Source organism: Symphalangus syndactylus, chromosome 18 (genome assembly GCF_028878055.3).
Source record: "Symphalangus syndactylus isolate Jambi chromosome 18, NHGRI_mSymSyn1-v2.1_pri, whole genome shotgun sequence".
NCBI lineage: Eukaryota > Metazoa > Chordata > Mammalia > Primates > Hylobatidae > Symphalangus > Symphalangus syndactylus.
Window position 1 is genome coordinate 108,817,217 of NC_072440.2, and position 16,999 is coordinate 108,834,215.

Below are 16,999 nucleotides of genomic sequence, written 5' to 3' on the forward strand. Positions count from 1 at the left end.
GTACAGCTCATTAAAACTAATTTTATTCAAGGCCTGATGCTCATGAGGAGCCAGACAGCACATGCCTCGGTCTCCTTTCCCACGCCTTCCTGCTGCCTGTCTCTGCTGTCTAGTTGTGCGAGTGTGTGTGAGTGTATGAATGTGCGTGTGTGAGCGTGAGCGTGTCTGTGTGAGCATGTGTACGTGTGTGTGAGCGTTGTGTGTGTGGACGTGAGTGTGTGTGGACGTGTGTGTGAGCTCCCTCACACAGGGGAGGGCCTTGTGACCTGGCATGGGGGCACTCAGGGCGGCTGAGGTTGCAGCTGGGACGGACATGGCACCCCAGATGCAGCTGCGGGGCCTGCACACCCTGGGCTGGTCCTGATCTGAGAAGTTTAGGGGAGCAGCCCTGCTTTCCAACAGGAGCTGCACTCACCAGCTCGCACCAGCTCGGGGAAAAGTGGCAGCTGCCCCTCTAGGCTTCTCTGGGGAAGGAAGTGGGCTTCCGAGCACCCATCATGGTGGGCAATGTCTGTTCTAATCCCACACACGTCCCACCTTTGGTTTCAAGTAAACAAAAGGCAGGCTTTGACTTTCTTGTTATCAGCCCAGCAGTGTCACTGGGTCATTCCAGTGCCCCACTCATGCTACTGATGCTCCAGGCTGAGGCGGCCACCACAGAGAGCACGGGGTGGGGGCATGGTGGGGGTGCAGCACTCACTGCTAGTGGGCGATGCCGTGGCCAGCCGCATCACCCTAACCGCTCTTTTTCAGTGCTCGGGGCCAGGGGTCAGTGTTTCTGAAGATAATCTAGTAGGACAAAAGACAGGTTTTTAAAAAACCAAGCCATGATCCTTGATGGGAAGTTACTTTAGGCATGGCTCTTCCGGAAGAGCAGATGCACAGGCCTGGGAGCCATGCGAGAGGAAGCTGGATTCCAGGCCAGGGGGCAGGCGGCAGAGAAGGGATCTCGGGGGCCCCTGTACCTTTCGGCAGCCACTCCTACCAGCTCAGTGACAGTAGTGCTCGCCAGTCCCTCAGGTGTGAACAGGACACGTGTCTGTGTGTCCGGGCTGCAGTCGGGGGAAGAATTCTGGTGCACTTCAAGGAGCCCATCGTCAAATAAACCAGATGAGGATTTGGGATTGTGTTAGAAAGTTTCCTTAGGTTGACTGTTACTTAATGACTTTATTTACTGAAGAGGAAACACAGCCCTTTTCAGGTAAAATGGCCCAAAGAAGCTCCTAAAGAGAGCTTAACCTACTCTCCAGATCACGTAGGTTTGGCTTTGTAAAGGACATGAATGACTTCCTTCCAGGGACAAGCCTATGTTAGCTCAATCTTCACCATTTCTTTTCAGCAGTCACATGTGTTTACTGGCTGTGAAACTAGATTTACAACCATTCTGCAACCAGAAAGGACTTCTGCAGTCTAATTTCAGCAAGACGGAAGGTAGCTGACGCAGCTGTGTGCTCCTTTCCATCATGTGCGGAGCCACGGCGGGTTCTAATGCGCAGACTGGCGAGCTGTGGGGACACCAGGAGGGAAGTGGCCTCCCAGGGGCACCCGGGGGAGGGGGGGCCCAAGCCACCTAAGGTGGCAGGCACCTGCATCCATATGGTCTGCCAGTGCAGGTGCCCTAAGGCTACAGTGAGGCCTAAGGAGAGGAAGCAGTATTTAAAAAGTGGAGATAGTAACATTTCCAATGCTTTATAATACATGCCACTGTGCATTATAGCATATCATGCAGATTTATCCAGGGCTAAAACATATGAATACATTTCATTGTTAAGAAGTTAAATTGATATTTATTTCACTGTAATAAAATGTTATTCAAGATAATTAAATGGCTGATTAAATAACTCATTGTTAGCCCATACACATAATTTAATTAACAGGATACCTCATATTCTGAAGATCACACACTGTTGCAATACCCTGTATGCTCACTAGATGGCAAGAGAGTGCATATGCTTGGACTGGCTTTAATTGCAACATTTTTTACTCCTTTTTTTAACTCATGAAAATGAAAGCTTAAGCTGAACTTCCAAATTAAATCACGTCTATTGTAAAAGTATTTTTGAAATGCAATAATATGTTCTGTACTGAGTCCCAGCAATACAGGAAGAAGACTCACATTTGGAGCCTGGTGGTGGTGTTACTACTACAGTGCCACAAAGAAAAGCCCATTCCATCGTTTTCTATTAATGTGTCTGAAAATGCAAATAAAAGCCCGCCAGTGGGACACGAAACTTTCCTCCCTGGGGAGTCTTAGCCCCATGATTAGTGAAACGTCAGTCCTGTGAATTTATAACTGGTTCTTCATGTCTTTGCATAAGAATGTTCTGACAAGCTGGTGACTTTCAGGTGAAGCTGACAATGCCCTCAGCAGGTGGAGGCCTACTGCGGACCGCCCAGACTGCCAGGTGGGGGTGTCAGGGCTGGCCACAGGCAGCACAGGGAGAATGGCCTGTTTTGGGTGGCAGAGGGGTCAGGCAGGGTGCTTCGGGGTCACCTGGTTGCTGGCCAAGCCTTGGGTGGTGAAGAGGCCACCAGGGCAGGGGAGGGGGAGGGCCTACTTTTCACTCCCACTCGGAGGTGGGCAAGCCCTGCTGCAGAAGCCAGAGGGGGCTGGAGAAGGGAAGGGGGGTGGGGGGGAGGAGGGTGAAGACCAGAACAAAGCGACTGTGCGGGCCACCTGACTGCAGTGGGAATGTCTTGGGGTGGCAGCGGAAGAAAAACCTGCTCTGAGCAAAACCACAGAACTTAAAAACCGTGATTTCCTTTATCCAGTGTGTTGAAGGAGAGGAGAGAGCTGTGTGAATGTCAGAGCTGGGAGGGATTTCAGAGATCTCAGATCTATGCCCTTATTTTAAGGAGGAGGCTGAGGCTTGCAGCAGTGGGAGGCTGCGTCACGGTCACTTGATACCGAGGACGAGCAGGATGCCCTGAGTCTCCTTGTGCGTCCAGTCTGACGTAGATGCAGAAGCCCAAAGGCAGGGGCCCCGCGCTGGGCCCTGGGGCTGCGCTAAAGCCGGAGTGCAGGCTGCACGTCTTCCTGATGGAATGTCTGAACCTCTGATGGCTGTGAATCTACACCCGCACCCAGCCTGCTCGGAGCAGTGCTCGGGGTCACAGTCACCTCTGGGGATGCTGCAGTGTCCGTGGATAAAGCAGGGCTGCCACTTCAGGGTTCATGACAGAGCCTGTGAGCACAGTTCTCCACCTGGTAAACTGCCTGCTCTGCCTTGCTGAATATCAAGCTCAGGAATGAACTCGGCCGCATGAAAGCCGCATGGGTGTGGGAGTTAAGATCGCTGTCTTAGAACAGCCCAGGAGGTGTTATGAGCACTGCTTCGGGGCGTCTGCTGCTAGCTGATTCCTGCAGCAGCTCTCAGTACGCACAGCTGGCTGCAGGGCCACTAGCTCCACACAGGGCACCCTGACGCCCAGTGTGGGAGGTGAGCCAGGTGTGGGGTGCGTTTCAAACAAAGAGAGGAGCCAAAAAACACTGCTGCACAGGCTGGCGAGAGCCAGGAGACACGGAAAAACAAATGACAGCCTCAGTTCAGCTCCTTGATTTCTGAGCTGTTTCCCTGGGGGCTGAGAGCTCTGGGGTGACGTCCTAAGAAGGTCTTGTGGGGAAGCCTGTCTTCAGGTGTTGTAAGCATCAATCATAAAATCAAAACCATGAGGTGAAAAAAACACCCTCTATGAAGATAGGGAGAACAAAGGACACCTTCTGGGGATGGAGTTCAGAGAAAAATGGGGGGAAATGAACAATAGTTTTAATTAAATCATTTAGACCCACATTTCAATGGTGAAATCTGATCATCTAAATTCCACATTCTGTTGAAATTTCTTGCAGTAGAAATTAAAGTACATATAGCCCCAGAATGTGTCATTGGGCTCCCCGTTAAGCCAGTACTTAGCTGGCTTCTCTGCACGGCCCGTCCCTGCCAGCGTCTATTATACCAGCGGCTCCCTCGCGGCTCCCACTGACCCCCCTCTTCCAGATCACATGGCAGCCTTGCTTGGCCACCCACGTACCTTCATCAGGAGCAGACAGTTTGCCATGGAGTACATCACCCGGCCCAGACGTGACCTCCACAGCCGGACAGAGGCTACAAGGTAAGAGCAGCCTGTGAGTGCACAAATAAATTCCAGGCTCTTTCTAGCCATCAATTATTGGGTCCTGTGAATTCTAATATAACTTTAAAAGATCCCTCTTGTTAACACCACTGGATTTCGGCCTGGAATGCTGAATATGCTGCAGGCTGCACTGAGGCAGAAAATACAGCACTCGCATTGGGACCAGAGGTGGCTTTGGGAAGAGACCCTCGGCATTAGGGAACCAGGTGGGTGGCTGCTCAGCATCAGCCCAGACACAAGGCCAAACGGTCCGACTGGGAGCCCCGTTTCCAAAGCCAGAACCCTGAGAAAAGGAGCAAAGCTGACAGAAACGACGATATTGCCTGCAGCTCGACAAGGCCGGGAGGGCCACTGGCCAGGGTGGCCGCCAGTCTCTCGCAGTTGAACTACGGGAGGCCACCTGGAGGGCCCCACCCATGCCCAGCCACTGGGCCTCCCCTGCCTCCCGGCCATGGGCTGGTGCAGATGCCAGTTCCACCAAGGAGTGCAACACCCTGGTTCAGAACTCGAGTGGCTGGCACATTCCGCTGGGGACACGGCACTCCCCTGCAGCCGGCTTTCTTCCCTAGCACCCGGTGCGGTGGCTGACCATGACCTTTGGCCTGGCCCGTCCCTCCCTGCTCTCCCCTGCACATTCTTTAGTTAGCAGCCATCCCTCCACTGATTTCAAACCTTCAGGGCCCATCTCTTCTAGTACTTTCCAAACTGGCTTTGTGGACTTATTGGGGTCTGCAAAGGTCCCCTGGGAGCTGCCCCGGGGGAGGGCGGGCTGACCAATGGCGCCTGTTTATCATTGGGATGACCAGGAGGAAGGCGCAGGTTGAGGACTGAGCTAATCTGAAACGAATGTTATTGACAGGCAGGCTGAGGTCCAGAGAGGCCAGGGACGTTTCCATCTGACCCCTTGTCCAGCGCTCCTTGCGCCTGTGCTGTGTCTAGTTCCTCCAAGAAAAGTCCACATTTCCAACTGCGAAGTGCCAAGATGCCACCCTGGGCAGCACCAGTCCCTGGGAGTGCTCCCAGCCTCCCTCATCACTGGGCACTGGGAGCCATGTGTCCCCAGCCGCCTCTGAGGCTGTGATTTAGGAGGCCGAAGCTGACCCACCGCTGGCATCAAGTGTCCACTGTGAGATAACAATCACCTAGAAATGATGTGTATTCAGTGTGTGCTTCAGGAGAACACACAGAAACTGCTAGAATTAAAAACTTAACTCACTTTGTCTTTCAGCAATTAAAAACACATTAGCTGCTTATGTTCCCCTTATACCATTATGTTCCCCTTATACCATTATTTTTGTGAAAAGAAATTCTGAATATCTTCTCTTAATGGATGTAAAATATGGATTGTCTCAATGAGTTGCATATTTATTCTGATGATCTTTGCAGATTCCTTTCCTGCTCTAAATCCTCCCCTACCCTCCTTATGAATGCTCACGGGTGTGACCTGTTAGATTCCCAGGAACAGCCTTCTGCTCTCCGATACCTACATGCTCATTCCCACCAAAGCAGGAGCCCAACCAGGGGTAAAATGACTGGTTGCCAAGAATGCTGAACGGGACATCCATGAGCAGACGCTGACATCTCTCCTTCAGACCTTGTTACTCTACTTGCAATTAAATTACTGAAAAGAGAGTGCACAAGTACACACACATGCACACACCACACCCACACCACATGCCACAACATACAAACTCAACATCCACACACCACACACATATACACACCTCACACACGTTCAGCTCACACCAGCCAGCAGTTCCCCAGAAACCCCAGCACACCTGCGGAAATGGAGACTACCCGGTCTTGACTTGGGCTGCACATCCAGTAGGACAGAAGCTATGGGAAGGAGGAGATGACCAGGCAACCAGGCCTGTGGGGAGATGCTGCCACAAAGAGTGAGGGAGGCTAGGGTGGGGCTGCCTGGGAGGGAGCACTCAGGCCGGGTTTCCAAGCGTGATCAGAAGCTTGCTCCTGGCTAACGCACTCCCCAAGCCACAGATGGCATGGCCTCACTGTGCAGATCGGCTCATGTCATGGCCTCACTGTGCAGATCGGCTCATGTCAACCCACCCAGTCCCCCAAGGGGTTTCCAATGCTCCAGGGAACTGCCCAGGCCCCTCAGCCTGCCCCCGGGCTCTGGGCAGCACCCGCCTTCCTCCCCAGCTCCTCCTGAAGCACCCTCCCGAGCCTCTGTCCCCGACGCAGAGGCCTCTCTGGGCCCCTTCGGCTGGGCTGGGCTCCTTCCTCGCGCCCACTCAGACCACTCGGCACGGCAGGTTCCGGGACGTGTGCTTTTGTGGTGAAGGCCTGTCTTCTCCCCGTGCGCAGGGTTCGGGTCTGAGGCCACACGTCGCACCCACAGCATCACCCAGTGATGTGCTTGGCTTCCCCAAGAAAGGAGTGAGTCGCAAATGCACGAATGGACGCGTGCAGTGCTGACTACAGAAAGGAAAGGAGAACGAGAGGAAGCGAGAGGCTTTGGGCTCAGTCTCTCAATGATGTCCGGGAAGCATCTAGTCAGCAAAGTCCAGCCAACCCACCTTGTCTGCCCTCCTGAGTCACACTGCTCATGCCGCCGTCTTCTGCTAAGCCTTGCTCCAAATTGGCCAGGATCTGCAATCATTCCAAATGAGAAGGACAAAATCATCAGAACGAATTTTTGTCTAAGACTTTGTTATATTCTCAGTATAGCAAATTTCTCTGGATGAAAACAAGTTGTCAAGGGATGTTCACACACACTTTTAAAAAATATTAAAACATTTGATATTTTATTTATTTTAAATTGCAACTTTATTTTAGATTCAGGAGGCATGTGTGCAGGTTACCTGGGTATACTGGGTGATGCTGAGGTTGGGGATACAATTGAAGCATGGGACCCAGGCAGATCATTTTCCAGCCCTTCCTCCCATTCCACCCTCCCCCCACTGCTAGTCCCTGGTGTCTATTTTTTGTCCATGTGAATCCAATGTTTAGCTCCTACTTATATGTGAAAACATTCACTATTTGGTTTTCTGTTTCTGTGTTAATTCACTTAGCATAATGGCCTCCAGCTGCATCCATGTTGCTGCAAAGGACATGATTTGGTTCTTTTTTTCATGGCTGTGTAGTATTCCACGGTGTATGTGCACCATCTTTTCCTTATCCAGTTCACCCACAGGGACACACTGTAAACATCACCAGTCCCTATGGCATGGGGTGACACTGAATGGGGAGGGACTCTGCTCCCAGCTGATGGTGAAAGTGGTGTTTATGATGTTCTTGAAGTATCTGCAGACATCATACATAGGGAATATGTTTTTTAAGAAAAGCATCAAGCCTGTAATCCCAACAGTTTTGGGAGGCCGAGGCAGGTGGGTCACTTGAGCCCACGAGTTAAAGACCAGCTTGGGCAACATGGCAAAACCCCATCTCTGCAAAAATACAAAAAATTAGCTGGGCATGGTGGTATGTGCCTGTGGTCCCAGCTACCTTGGAGGCTGAGGTGGGAGGATCACCTGAGCCTGGGAGGTCAAGGCTGCAGTGACCAGTGACTGCACCACTGCACTCCAGCCTCGGTGACAGTAAGACCCTGTCTTTAAAAAAAAAAAAAAAGCATTGAGTATGTCACACGAGACTGATGATGACCTTTTGTGAAAATGTCAGTCTCATTCCTACAGGGCACTGTGCTTGTGGCCTTTTTAATGTACCAAATACGTTTTGTGCAACACGTCACTTTCCACAGTTTTACTGCTTGGTTTGTAACTTTTGGGCACTTCTTTTGTGTTGTGTTTTTTTCTCTGAAAGCAAAGCTGTTGTTGCTGCTGTGATCTGGGTAGAGAATTTAGATCATCTTGCCAGTTAACACTCCCCACATGACCCGCCCCAGGAAGTGAGGATTTCCGTTCGTCTGACTCCCCGGTCTACACTTGCTGAGGACGAAAGCAGCCTCTCCTCACCTGCAAGGGCCATTACTTAACACAAACTGGAGAACAACTGGCTGTCAACACAAAGGATTTTTCCTCTTAACCGTTATCTTGGGCTACCTCGATGACTCAGGAGACAACATAGGGTTCAAAATTGTAACCTTGAAAAGAATCTAGCCAGTTTAAACTAGGTAAAACGACATTCTTCAGTGAATCTGCCTTCTAATGAATGATCATAAGAACAGAAACTGACAAAAAGGAAAGGCTTGCTGTTACCATGAAATTAACTTCCCTCACCCCTTGTCCACAGTTGGTGGGAATGTAAATCAGTGCAACCACTATGGAGAACAGTTGGAGGTTTCTACAAGAAACAAAAAATAGAGCTACCATACAACCCAGCAATCCATGCCTAGATATATACCCCAAAGAAAAGAAAGGAAATCAGTCTATCAGAGATCTCTGCACACCCGTGTGTGCTGCAGCACTGTTCACAACAGCCAAGACTTGGAAGCAACCTAAGTGTCCATCAGCAGATGAGGGGATAAAGGAATTGCTACATATACACGATGGAGTACTATTCAGCCATAAAAAAGAATGGTATCCTGTCATTTATAACAGCATGGATGGAACTGGAGGTCATTGTGTTAAGTGACATATGCCAGGCACAGAAAGACAAACATTGTATGTTCTCACTTATCTGTGGGAGCTAAACATTAAACAATGGAACTCACGGAGATGGAGAGCAGGAGGATGGTTACCAGAGGCTGGGAACAGTAGTGGGGGACGGAGTGGGGATGGTAATGGGTACAACAAAAAAATAGAATAAATAAGACCTAGTATTTGCTAGTACAAGAGTGACTATAGTAATTTAAGTGTACATTAAAAAAATAACTAAGAGAGTATAACTGGATTGTTGCAACACAAAGGATTAATGCTTGAGGGGATGGATACTCCATTTACCCTGAGGTGATTGTTACGCATTGCCTGCCTCTACCAAAATATCTCCCAAAAACACCTACTATGTATCTACAAAAATTAAAATTTATTAAAAAAAGGAAACTAACTTCCCTTAGGCTAGTGTAGAGGGAGCACAGGAAGAAAGAGGGACGGGACACCTATCACAGAGGCAAAGCCGCTGCCCGAGCCAGACCTGGCAGCGCCCTGGTCAGCGGAGCCTCGAACACGCCCACTGGCGGTCCCCGGGGTGTGACGCACCAGGTCAGCAGATTCCTGTGCTTGTTCTGTGCCTCCGCACACCACGGGAGCTCTACGGGCCAGGGTGACCTCCTCACGTGGCGGGGTCTAGGGCCTGGGCAAATCCTCTATGTAGCGAGGTCTCTGTGGGTCTGGGCCATCTCCCCATGCCATGGGTGATCTCTCTATGTGCTGAGTGGAGAGGAAAACCCTGCAGAAACACGCTAGAACTTTGTAGTGAGCATGCAAGGCCTGAGAGAAGACCCACACCACAGGGCCATGGTGGTTTCAGCACAAGCTGCGCTGGGGCTGACGCTCCCTGTGGACTATCATGGCTAATGAGGGGAGAAGGGGGAATGAGGTCCTTCAGAAGGGCGGCAGGAAGAGAAAGGTCTAGAAAGAAGGAAAAAGAGTTTCCCACCCCAATGATGCATAAATGCAGAAACAGAAGCTCCATCTTAGTAGAGGCATCAAACGCAGAGCAAGTCAGTGACGGGAGCTCCACCTGCAGCAGCTGCTTTCGGCCTAGACCCACCTACCCAGCTGGGAAGGCGCAGGGGTAGGACACGGAGACACCAGGCAGGCTACACCCGTCCAGACCCACCTACCCAGCTGGGAAGGCACACGGGTAGGAGACGGAGACACCAGGCAGGCTACACCCCTCCAGACCCACCTACCCAGCTGGGAAGGCACACGGGTAGGAGACGGAGACACCAGGCAGGCTACACCCCTCCAGACCCACCTACCCAGCTGGGAAGGCACACGGGTAGGACACGGAGACACCAGGCAGGCTACACCCCTCCAGACCCACCTACCCAGCTGGGAAGGCACACGGGTAGGACACGGAGACACCAGGCATGCTACACCCCTCCAGATCCACCTACCCAGCTGGGAAGGCGCAGGGGTAGGAGACGGAGACACCAGGCAGGCAACACTCCTCCAGACCCACCTACCCAGCTGGGAGGGCACACGGGTAGGAGACAGAGACACCAGGCAGGCTACACCCCTCCCTCTGCAAAAAGCACTCTCCTGGCTGGGGAAGAGGGACGCATGGAATGACGCCAAGTGCCTGCAGGGATCTGGGTCACTGAGGTGCTTCAGCCCGAGAAAGGGACAGCTGGAGAAAGCCCCTATTGTTGACACGAACACAGGCATATCAGACACAACCTTCCGACCCTCAGCGACTGTTGTTTTATTTGTAGGGTGTGTCATTTAATGTCAATTAATAGGTCCCAGTGTGATGCAGAAGAGCATCCATGAGTGAACGGAAAAGAAACAGCAGTTCACAGTTGGTAGCTTTTATTGCTGTCTATCTAGAGACAGTTGTCTGGCTTTATAAAGTAACAGTACATTGATTTACAAAAGGTTATTTCTATAAAGGAAAGTGACAGACACGTTCTCAATCCAAAGCCTGAATATTTAGGAATGCAGTTATTGCAAAAAAGCCCGACAGTGTGTCGTTTGCAAATGTGGCGCGGCTGGAATTTCCTCCTTGGTTCCTTTTGCCCCAGACAAAAGGACCAGACTCCAGGGTCCAATCAGCAGTCCCATGTTTGTGTCCCAAAAGAATAAAGGCCCAGCACGCCACACCCGGTTAGTTTGGGAAGAGGCTCTGAGGAGTAGGGGCATGATCCGAATCACTGCACCCACATCCTCCCTGCTGGAAGCCGCTGAGGGCCCAGGCGAGGGCATAGGAGGAAGAGGACAGAGATGAGGCAACACTGCCAAGTGCTTCAGGAAGATGCACACAGCAGTAAGCGACCGGCCGCAGGGGCAGAAGGACTGTGGAGGGCACAGTGACCACAGGGGGGGGCAGAAAGGGCCGGGTGTTGGAGGCACACCTTCTTGCACATTCCCTGGGAGCTGTTTCCGGTGGGTTGAAGCTGGGTCAGGAGCTCAGTGGAGCTGTCTGGTCAGGTGCCGGCAGTGTGGGTGGTGCTTAGCGCCTGCTGGGAAGTACCGGGGACGATGTATTTTACAGATGGGGGCGCAGGATGGTTTTTAAGCACAAACAGTATTCTGTTTGATTTCACAAAAATAAACCTGTGGAGGAGGCAGCATCATGCCCATTTGCAGGGGCCCTTCACGCTTTCCACACACAGAGCAAAGTGCTGCAGTGACAAGAACAGGGATGTCTGGTGCCAGAAGACGTGGGTTCAAGTTCAGGCTGACCTTCAGCGTACCTTCTCTGAATTCCTGTTTCCTTAGCTTCCCATTTTTTCACATGCCTGTTTTACAAACCGTGGAACTCCAACAAGAATGTACTTAAAGCATTTTGTAAGCTTTAAAAATGCTGAATGGATATTAATTACAAATTAGAGGAGAAGCAACCAGAAATTAAACAATTCCACTGCCTCGGATTTTCCCTGTGGTTTCTCTTTCACCATCATCGCTGTACTAAACTGTGAAAGGTTTCGATATGTGGGATCGGGGAGCAATGAAATTAATGCTGCACTGACTATTAAATATTAAGTGGGTCTCTGAAACTTCCAGGAGCTTCCACAGCTCCGAGGTTTGGCTGCTGGGCAGTTTCAAGGTGCCTGGAGGTTGAAGGGAAGTCTTCTTGGAGCCCAAGGGCCTCCCAGTACGAGCCGCATCCTGGCAAGGTGAAGTGCAGCTCACAACCACCAGGACGGGCTGGAGTGGAGGCAGGGGAGCCTGTCCTGCAGGGCCAGGAGAGGCCTGTGTATCCTGAAGTGGAACAGACCCAGCTGACTGGCCACAGTGTGGCAGTTTAAACGTGGCCATGCATTCCTGAACACTCCTCAAAAGGCAGAGTCTCATTCCCGTCCCTTGTGTGTGGCCTGGACTTACTGACTCCTCCAACAAACAGAAGCAGGTGGAGTGGACACAGAGAGCTCTGAGACCCGGCCGTGCAAGGCACTGTGGCTTCCTCCTCCTCCCTCCCTCTCTGCAGGGAGCCAGCTGCAATGCCGTGAGACGCACAAGAAGCCCTACAGGAAGAACCATGAGGCCAGGAACCCAGCCTCTCACCAATAGCAACAGAACTCAGCGGGTGTATGACGGAGCCTCCTGGAGCCCAGTTCTCCAGCCCCAGCTGAGCCCTCAGGTGAGACACTGCAGTCAGCATCTTAACTGCAACCTCAGGACAGACCTGAGCCAGTGCGACCCAGAAGCTGTGCTGGACTCGAGACCCACAGAAATAGTGAGGTCATACATCGCTGTGCTTTAGCCCACAGAGTTGCAGATCATTTGTTAGGCAGCAACTGATGGTCAACACACAGGTAAATCGAAGTTACCCAGCACTTTTAACTGAAGGCTTTGCACGAGGAATAGTGTATTGAGGCCACTGTACTGAAACATGTTGGAGGTTTAGTTTTGTTTAATTTGAAAATTCTGGGCTGGACACGGTGGCTCATGCTTATAGTCAGTTGTAGCACTTTGGGAAGCTGAGGTGGGAGAACTGCTTGAGTCCAGGAGTTCAAGACCAGCCTGGGCAACACAGTGAGACCCTATCTCTACAAAAAGTTTAAAAATTAGCCAGGCATGGTGGCACATGCCTGTAGTCCCCGCTACTCAGGAGGGCGAGGCAGAAGAATTGCTTGAATCGGGGAGGTCAAGGCTGCAGTGAGCCACGTTCATGCCACTGCACTCCAGTCTGGATGACAGAACAAGACCCCGTGTCTCGAAAAAAAAGAAAAAAAAGAAAATTCTGAACTGGGTTCTTCATTGGGTATCAGCATGAGCTCATCTCTGAAAGCGACTGTAATCATGAGAAGACGCTGCTTGGAAATGCATGGAAGAGGAGTCTGCAGAAAATAACAGATGGAACAGCTGTGGGGCTGAAGAGACGATTCCAGACTCGGACTGCTCTGTGCATAGTGTGGAGGGGCTGCTGCCAGCCCCACCGTGGGGGATACTGCACTGGGCATGTCATGGCCAGTCCAGGGATGAACAGGCTTCAGGCTAACAAGGTGGGGAACCATCAACACCTGCCCACAGTAGAGGAGGGAAGATCAATTATTCAAAATTAAAAACCTGCTTGTGTTTTGTCCCAAGAATGAAGAAAATTATATGCCTTGAATGAATATCCCAGCTGCTTGACTCCATATATAACCACTACCACTTGATCTCAAGCAAATTTAAAAAGGCAATTTGTAACCTATTCATATTTAAAGAGACCCAAATCTATGTTCTCATCCTATGCAGTCATCCAGGAGGTGGTGAAGCAGGTTTTCTGGTTGGGTCACTGGCACCTTCAGTGTGGAAAGTGCTGTCTGCAGGGGGCCTTGAGGAAGGAGCCTTTGCGCCTATCCCTTTGGTGGCTGTCACGGGTCGTGGGTGAGTGCAGGACCATGGGATAGGTTTAGGGAACTGGTTTTATTCCCAAGGCATCTAATATACAAACTACTGGGAAGATGGCACTAAGCCAAGGACCTGAGAACTTACTAAGTGGACCCCTTTGAGTGGAGACTAAAGGTTGGAGCAGGTCTGTTCTGGAAAGCCTTAGATTTTGGGAAGTCCTGGACCTTCCAGTCCCACCACAGCTTCCCAGGGGACCTCTTCAAAGTGAAAGAGTCTTCTTGGAGCTGCTCCAAAGCTCTCAAAGAATCATGAAACACAGACCACATGCCTGGCAGGCACCGTGCGGGGTCACTGACGTGTGCCCCCTGGCTACCCCGGGGGGATCAGCAATGCTCCTCACTTGCACAAAGAAGGCCCAGGCGGACACAGGCTGGACAGCTGGTCATGCAGCCGGCACTTCAGAGTGGACCTGGAAGTTTCCAGACTGTCAACCTGACTCCAAAGCCTCTCACAACCACTGCTTTTAGGACAGTGTCCTCTGGGCCCCTCACACCTTGAAAATACACTTTCTTCTTTCTATTCAGATCACAGATTGACAGAATACATAGTGCCAAGAAAAGCAAGACAAAGAATGCACGATTTAAAAATCGTCTTACATCAAAGGCCTCTTCTCTGGGCTATCATGCCCGCTTCAGGGCTGGCTCACTGGCAAGTGCTACGGCCTTCGAGTTCACATTTGGTGCATCTGGTTTTGAATCGGGTTGCCACGGCTGAGTGGCAGGGTTGGGCATTCCTAAGTCCATGTCCTGGGATTGGCCACAATGAACTCCAGAGGTTTCTGAAGGTATGAATTTCCACTGCCAGCTGGGTCAAGACATTCCTCTGCAAAGTCCTGATGCCCAGTGCTTTCTGCTCCCTCTGCTTCTCCTGCTTGCACATTCTGAGCACACACGGGGTTCCAGAGAGCATGGGCTTCAATGGCAAAGAGCAGGGACGTGGCCTTCATGGACGGCCATCCTCACTCGGCCTTTCCTTTCTTCTCCCCACCTGCCAGTCATTCCCATCTCATCTGATTAAGCCACAATCAATTTGTTCTCTGTAGAAGCAGCAGAAAAGAAGGGCAACCAAATCCTCTGGGTCAGGCACGGTGATGGCAGTAACTGGCCACCGTCGGTGTGCGGGTGGCCAGGCCCTGAGTGCTGGCCCTGACTGTTAGAGGCCAGCCACGCCTGTTCTCGCTTATGTTTCTAACTTTGCTTAACAAATAAGACAGCAAAACTGAAGAATGTCCACCTGTCAAAAAACCCTTTTAGAAAAGATATTAACTCTTCCTACAAACAAAGCTCTCACTACCACATTAGCAACTATCAATAGAGAAGCAAAAGCTTCATCGACATTGTTGAATACCTTTTCCAGAGTGCACGAAAATGTACCTTATCCTCTGCCTCCCCCAGCTGAGAGTGAGTCTGTAAAGAAGCACTTGGATGAATGTGGAACTCTCAGCCAAGCTGAGCTGGGAAAGCTGGAGGCTGCGGAACTGCAGGGAGGGATGGAGCTGAACTCAAGACTGGGCGGGCAGATGCAGGTCAGTGACGAATGAAACTACAACCGAACAGTGCATCATTCCGTATGGATTATGTCTACTTATGCAAATGGCTTGTAGAAGTGTGTTTGCTTGGCTTTCCCAAATGGTCTGTGAAGCTCTCTCGACCCCAGAGGGAGACAGCCTGCAGGGCGCGTGGGAGGAGCAGGGTCAGAGGATGGTGGCACTGATTTTTCAGCAGCATGGGAAATTTATTTTAAATGGTGGTATGTGTTCTTCACTGATGCAATCACAATTGCACCAAACATTTACTAATTCACTCAGTGGCTCAAAGACAACAGATAAAACGAAGTACCCTGAACTCGTTTGTAAAGATTCTAAATGATGTCCTGCTAAAACTCGGCCCCATATAAAAATTCTCAACACTGTTCTAATCTAAAACACACATGCTGAACACAGACTCGAATCAGTCTTTGGTGAATCTTCAACACAGGAGAAGTCGGCCCCCTAAGAATCCATGGGGATCAGCTTCCTGCTCTGCTCCCTTACCAGGAGCCTCGGCCCGGATTGTGCTCCCGGCACGCCCTCCGCACTCGTGTAACCACATCACCGGCTGCTCTCCACACTCTACCCTCGCGTCACCGGCTGTTCTCTGGGCTTCATTTTCGCTCCTGCCCCATGGTCTTCATTCTTTCAATAGCAAAAGGTCTTATGACATGATAAAATGAATACATGCGTTGAGTGAGACGTGGATAAGAAAAGGGGAATTACATGGCCTTTCATCACACCGTTTATGCCACTAACACACTGGGGCATTCTTCCTCCAATGAGTATCACTTACTTCATCAGGGTCACATTGTAATGATAGTTCTGGCTTTGAAATGAATGTGATGTCACGAGCACTTCCCCACGTGAGGCCACGCACGCTCGACAGCGGCACCCCCACCAGCCTCTTTCTCTGCTATTCGGCAGCTACTGCGTCCAAACCAGGCGACTCTCGTGAGTGGCAGCCCGCAGGTGACTGGGGCGGCTCTGTTCTGGCCTCTCCCCTGAGAGCCTAATGTCAAGCTCCAACCTGCATGAGGCCTGGTCTGAGGACTGGGGGCAGGCACCGTGCTGCCTGTCAACTCCAGCTGCTCCCGAGCCCTCCCGCACCTCACTCTGCTGTCACCTAGGACGGCTTCTTTTCCTGTGGGAAATCATGCTGGGAACTGAACCTGGGAAGACTTGACTTCTGCTGGAGTGGCAATTATCAGACAGCAGGGCTCAGCACACATCTGTACAAATGGCAGCGCGTTCATTTCCTGAGCAACCTGAATGCTCTGCGCTGACTTGATCACTACGGGATGAAAACCTTCCGCCGTCCTCGCTCGGTTCTTGCGCTACTGTTTACCCCCTTCTGAAGCATTTGATTCTACAGTCATTCCTGACCTCCAGCCTGGAAACACTACTTTGAAGATCAACAACAGATGCCACGCAAGCAGTGAAAACACACGGGACAGAGTTCTTTGGGGAATATGAACCAAGTATCTGCTTTCTTTCTAGAAACAACGATCTCAGTTTTGCTTTCTACTATGACTAAAAGCTTCCTGGCCAGGCGCAGTGGCTCATGCCTGTAATCCCAGTACTTTGGGAGGCTGAGGCGGGTGGATCATCTGAGGTCAGGAGTTCGAGGCTAGCCTGGCCAACATGGTGAAGCCCTGTCTACTAAAAATACAAAAATGAGCCAGGTGTGGTGGTGGGTGCCTGTAATCCTAGCTACTCAGGAGGCGAGGCAGGAGAATCGCTTGAACCTGGGAGGTGGAGGTTGCAGTGAGCCAATAGCGCCACTGCACTCCAGCCTGGGTGATAGAACGAGACTCCGTTTCAAAAAAAAGCTTCCTGAGGCCTCACCGGAAGCAGATGCTGACACTGTGCTTCTTGTACAGCCTGCAGGACTGTGAGCCAAAATAAACCTTTTCTT

At 51.1% G+C, this 16,999-nt stretch overlaps 1 protein-coding gene across 10 annotated transcripts in view; it reads right to left on the minus strand.

The window, feature by feature from the left end:
* TRAPPC12 (trafficking protein particle complex subunit 12) overlaps positions 1-16,999 on the minus strand; it is a 108,308-nt gene that overhangs the window by 22,554 nt on the left and 68,755 nt on the right. For 8 of the 10 annotated variants that reach the window (XR_010116972.1, XR_010116973.1, XR_008652695.2 and 5 more), the window contains 2 exons: positions 6,672-6,744; positions 4,030-4,103 (listed from right to left, as the gene is read on the minus strand). Coding sequence is in view for 6 of the 10 variants with exons in the window: in XM_055254217.2 (XP_055110192.2) it covers positions 4,030-4,103; positions 6,672-6,744 (147 nt within the window). In the remaining 4 variants the exon portion in view is untranslated. Of the gene's footprint in view, positions 1-4,029; positions 4,104-5,993; positions 6,571-6,671; positions 6,745-16,999 lie in introns of those variants that run through there. The other 2 variants (XM_055254220.2, XM_063622853.1) reach the window with 2 other exon arrangements.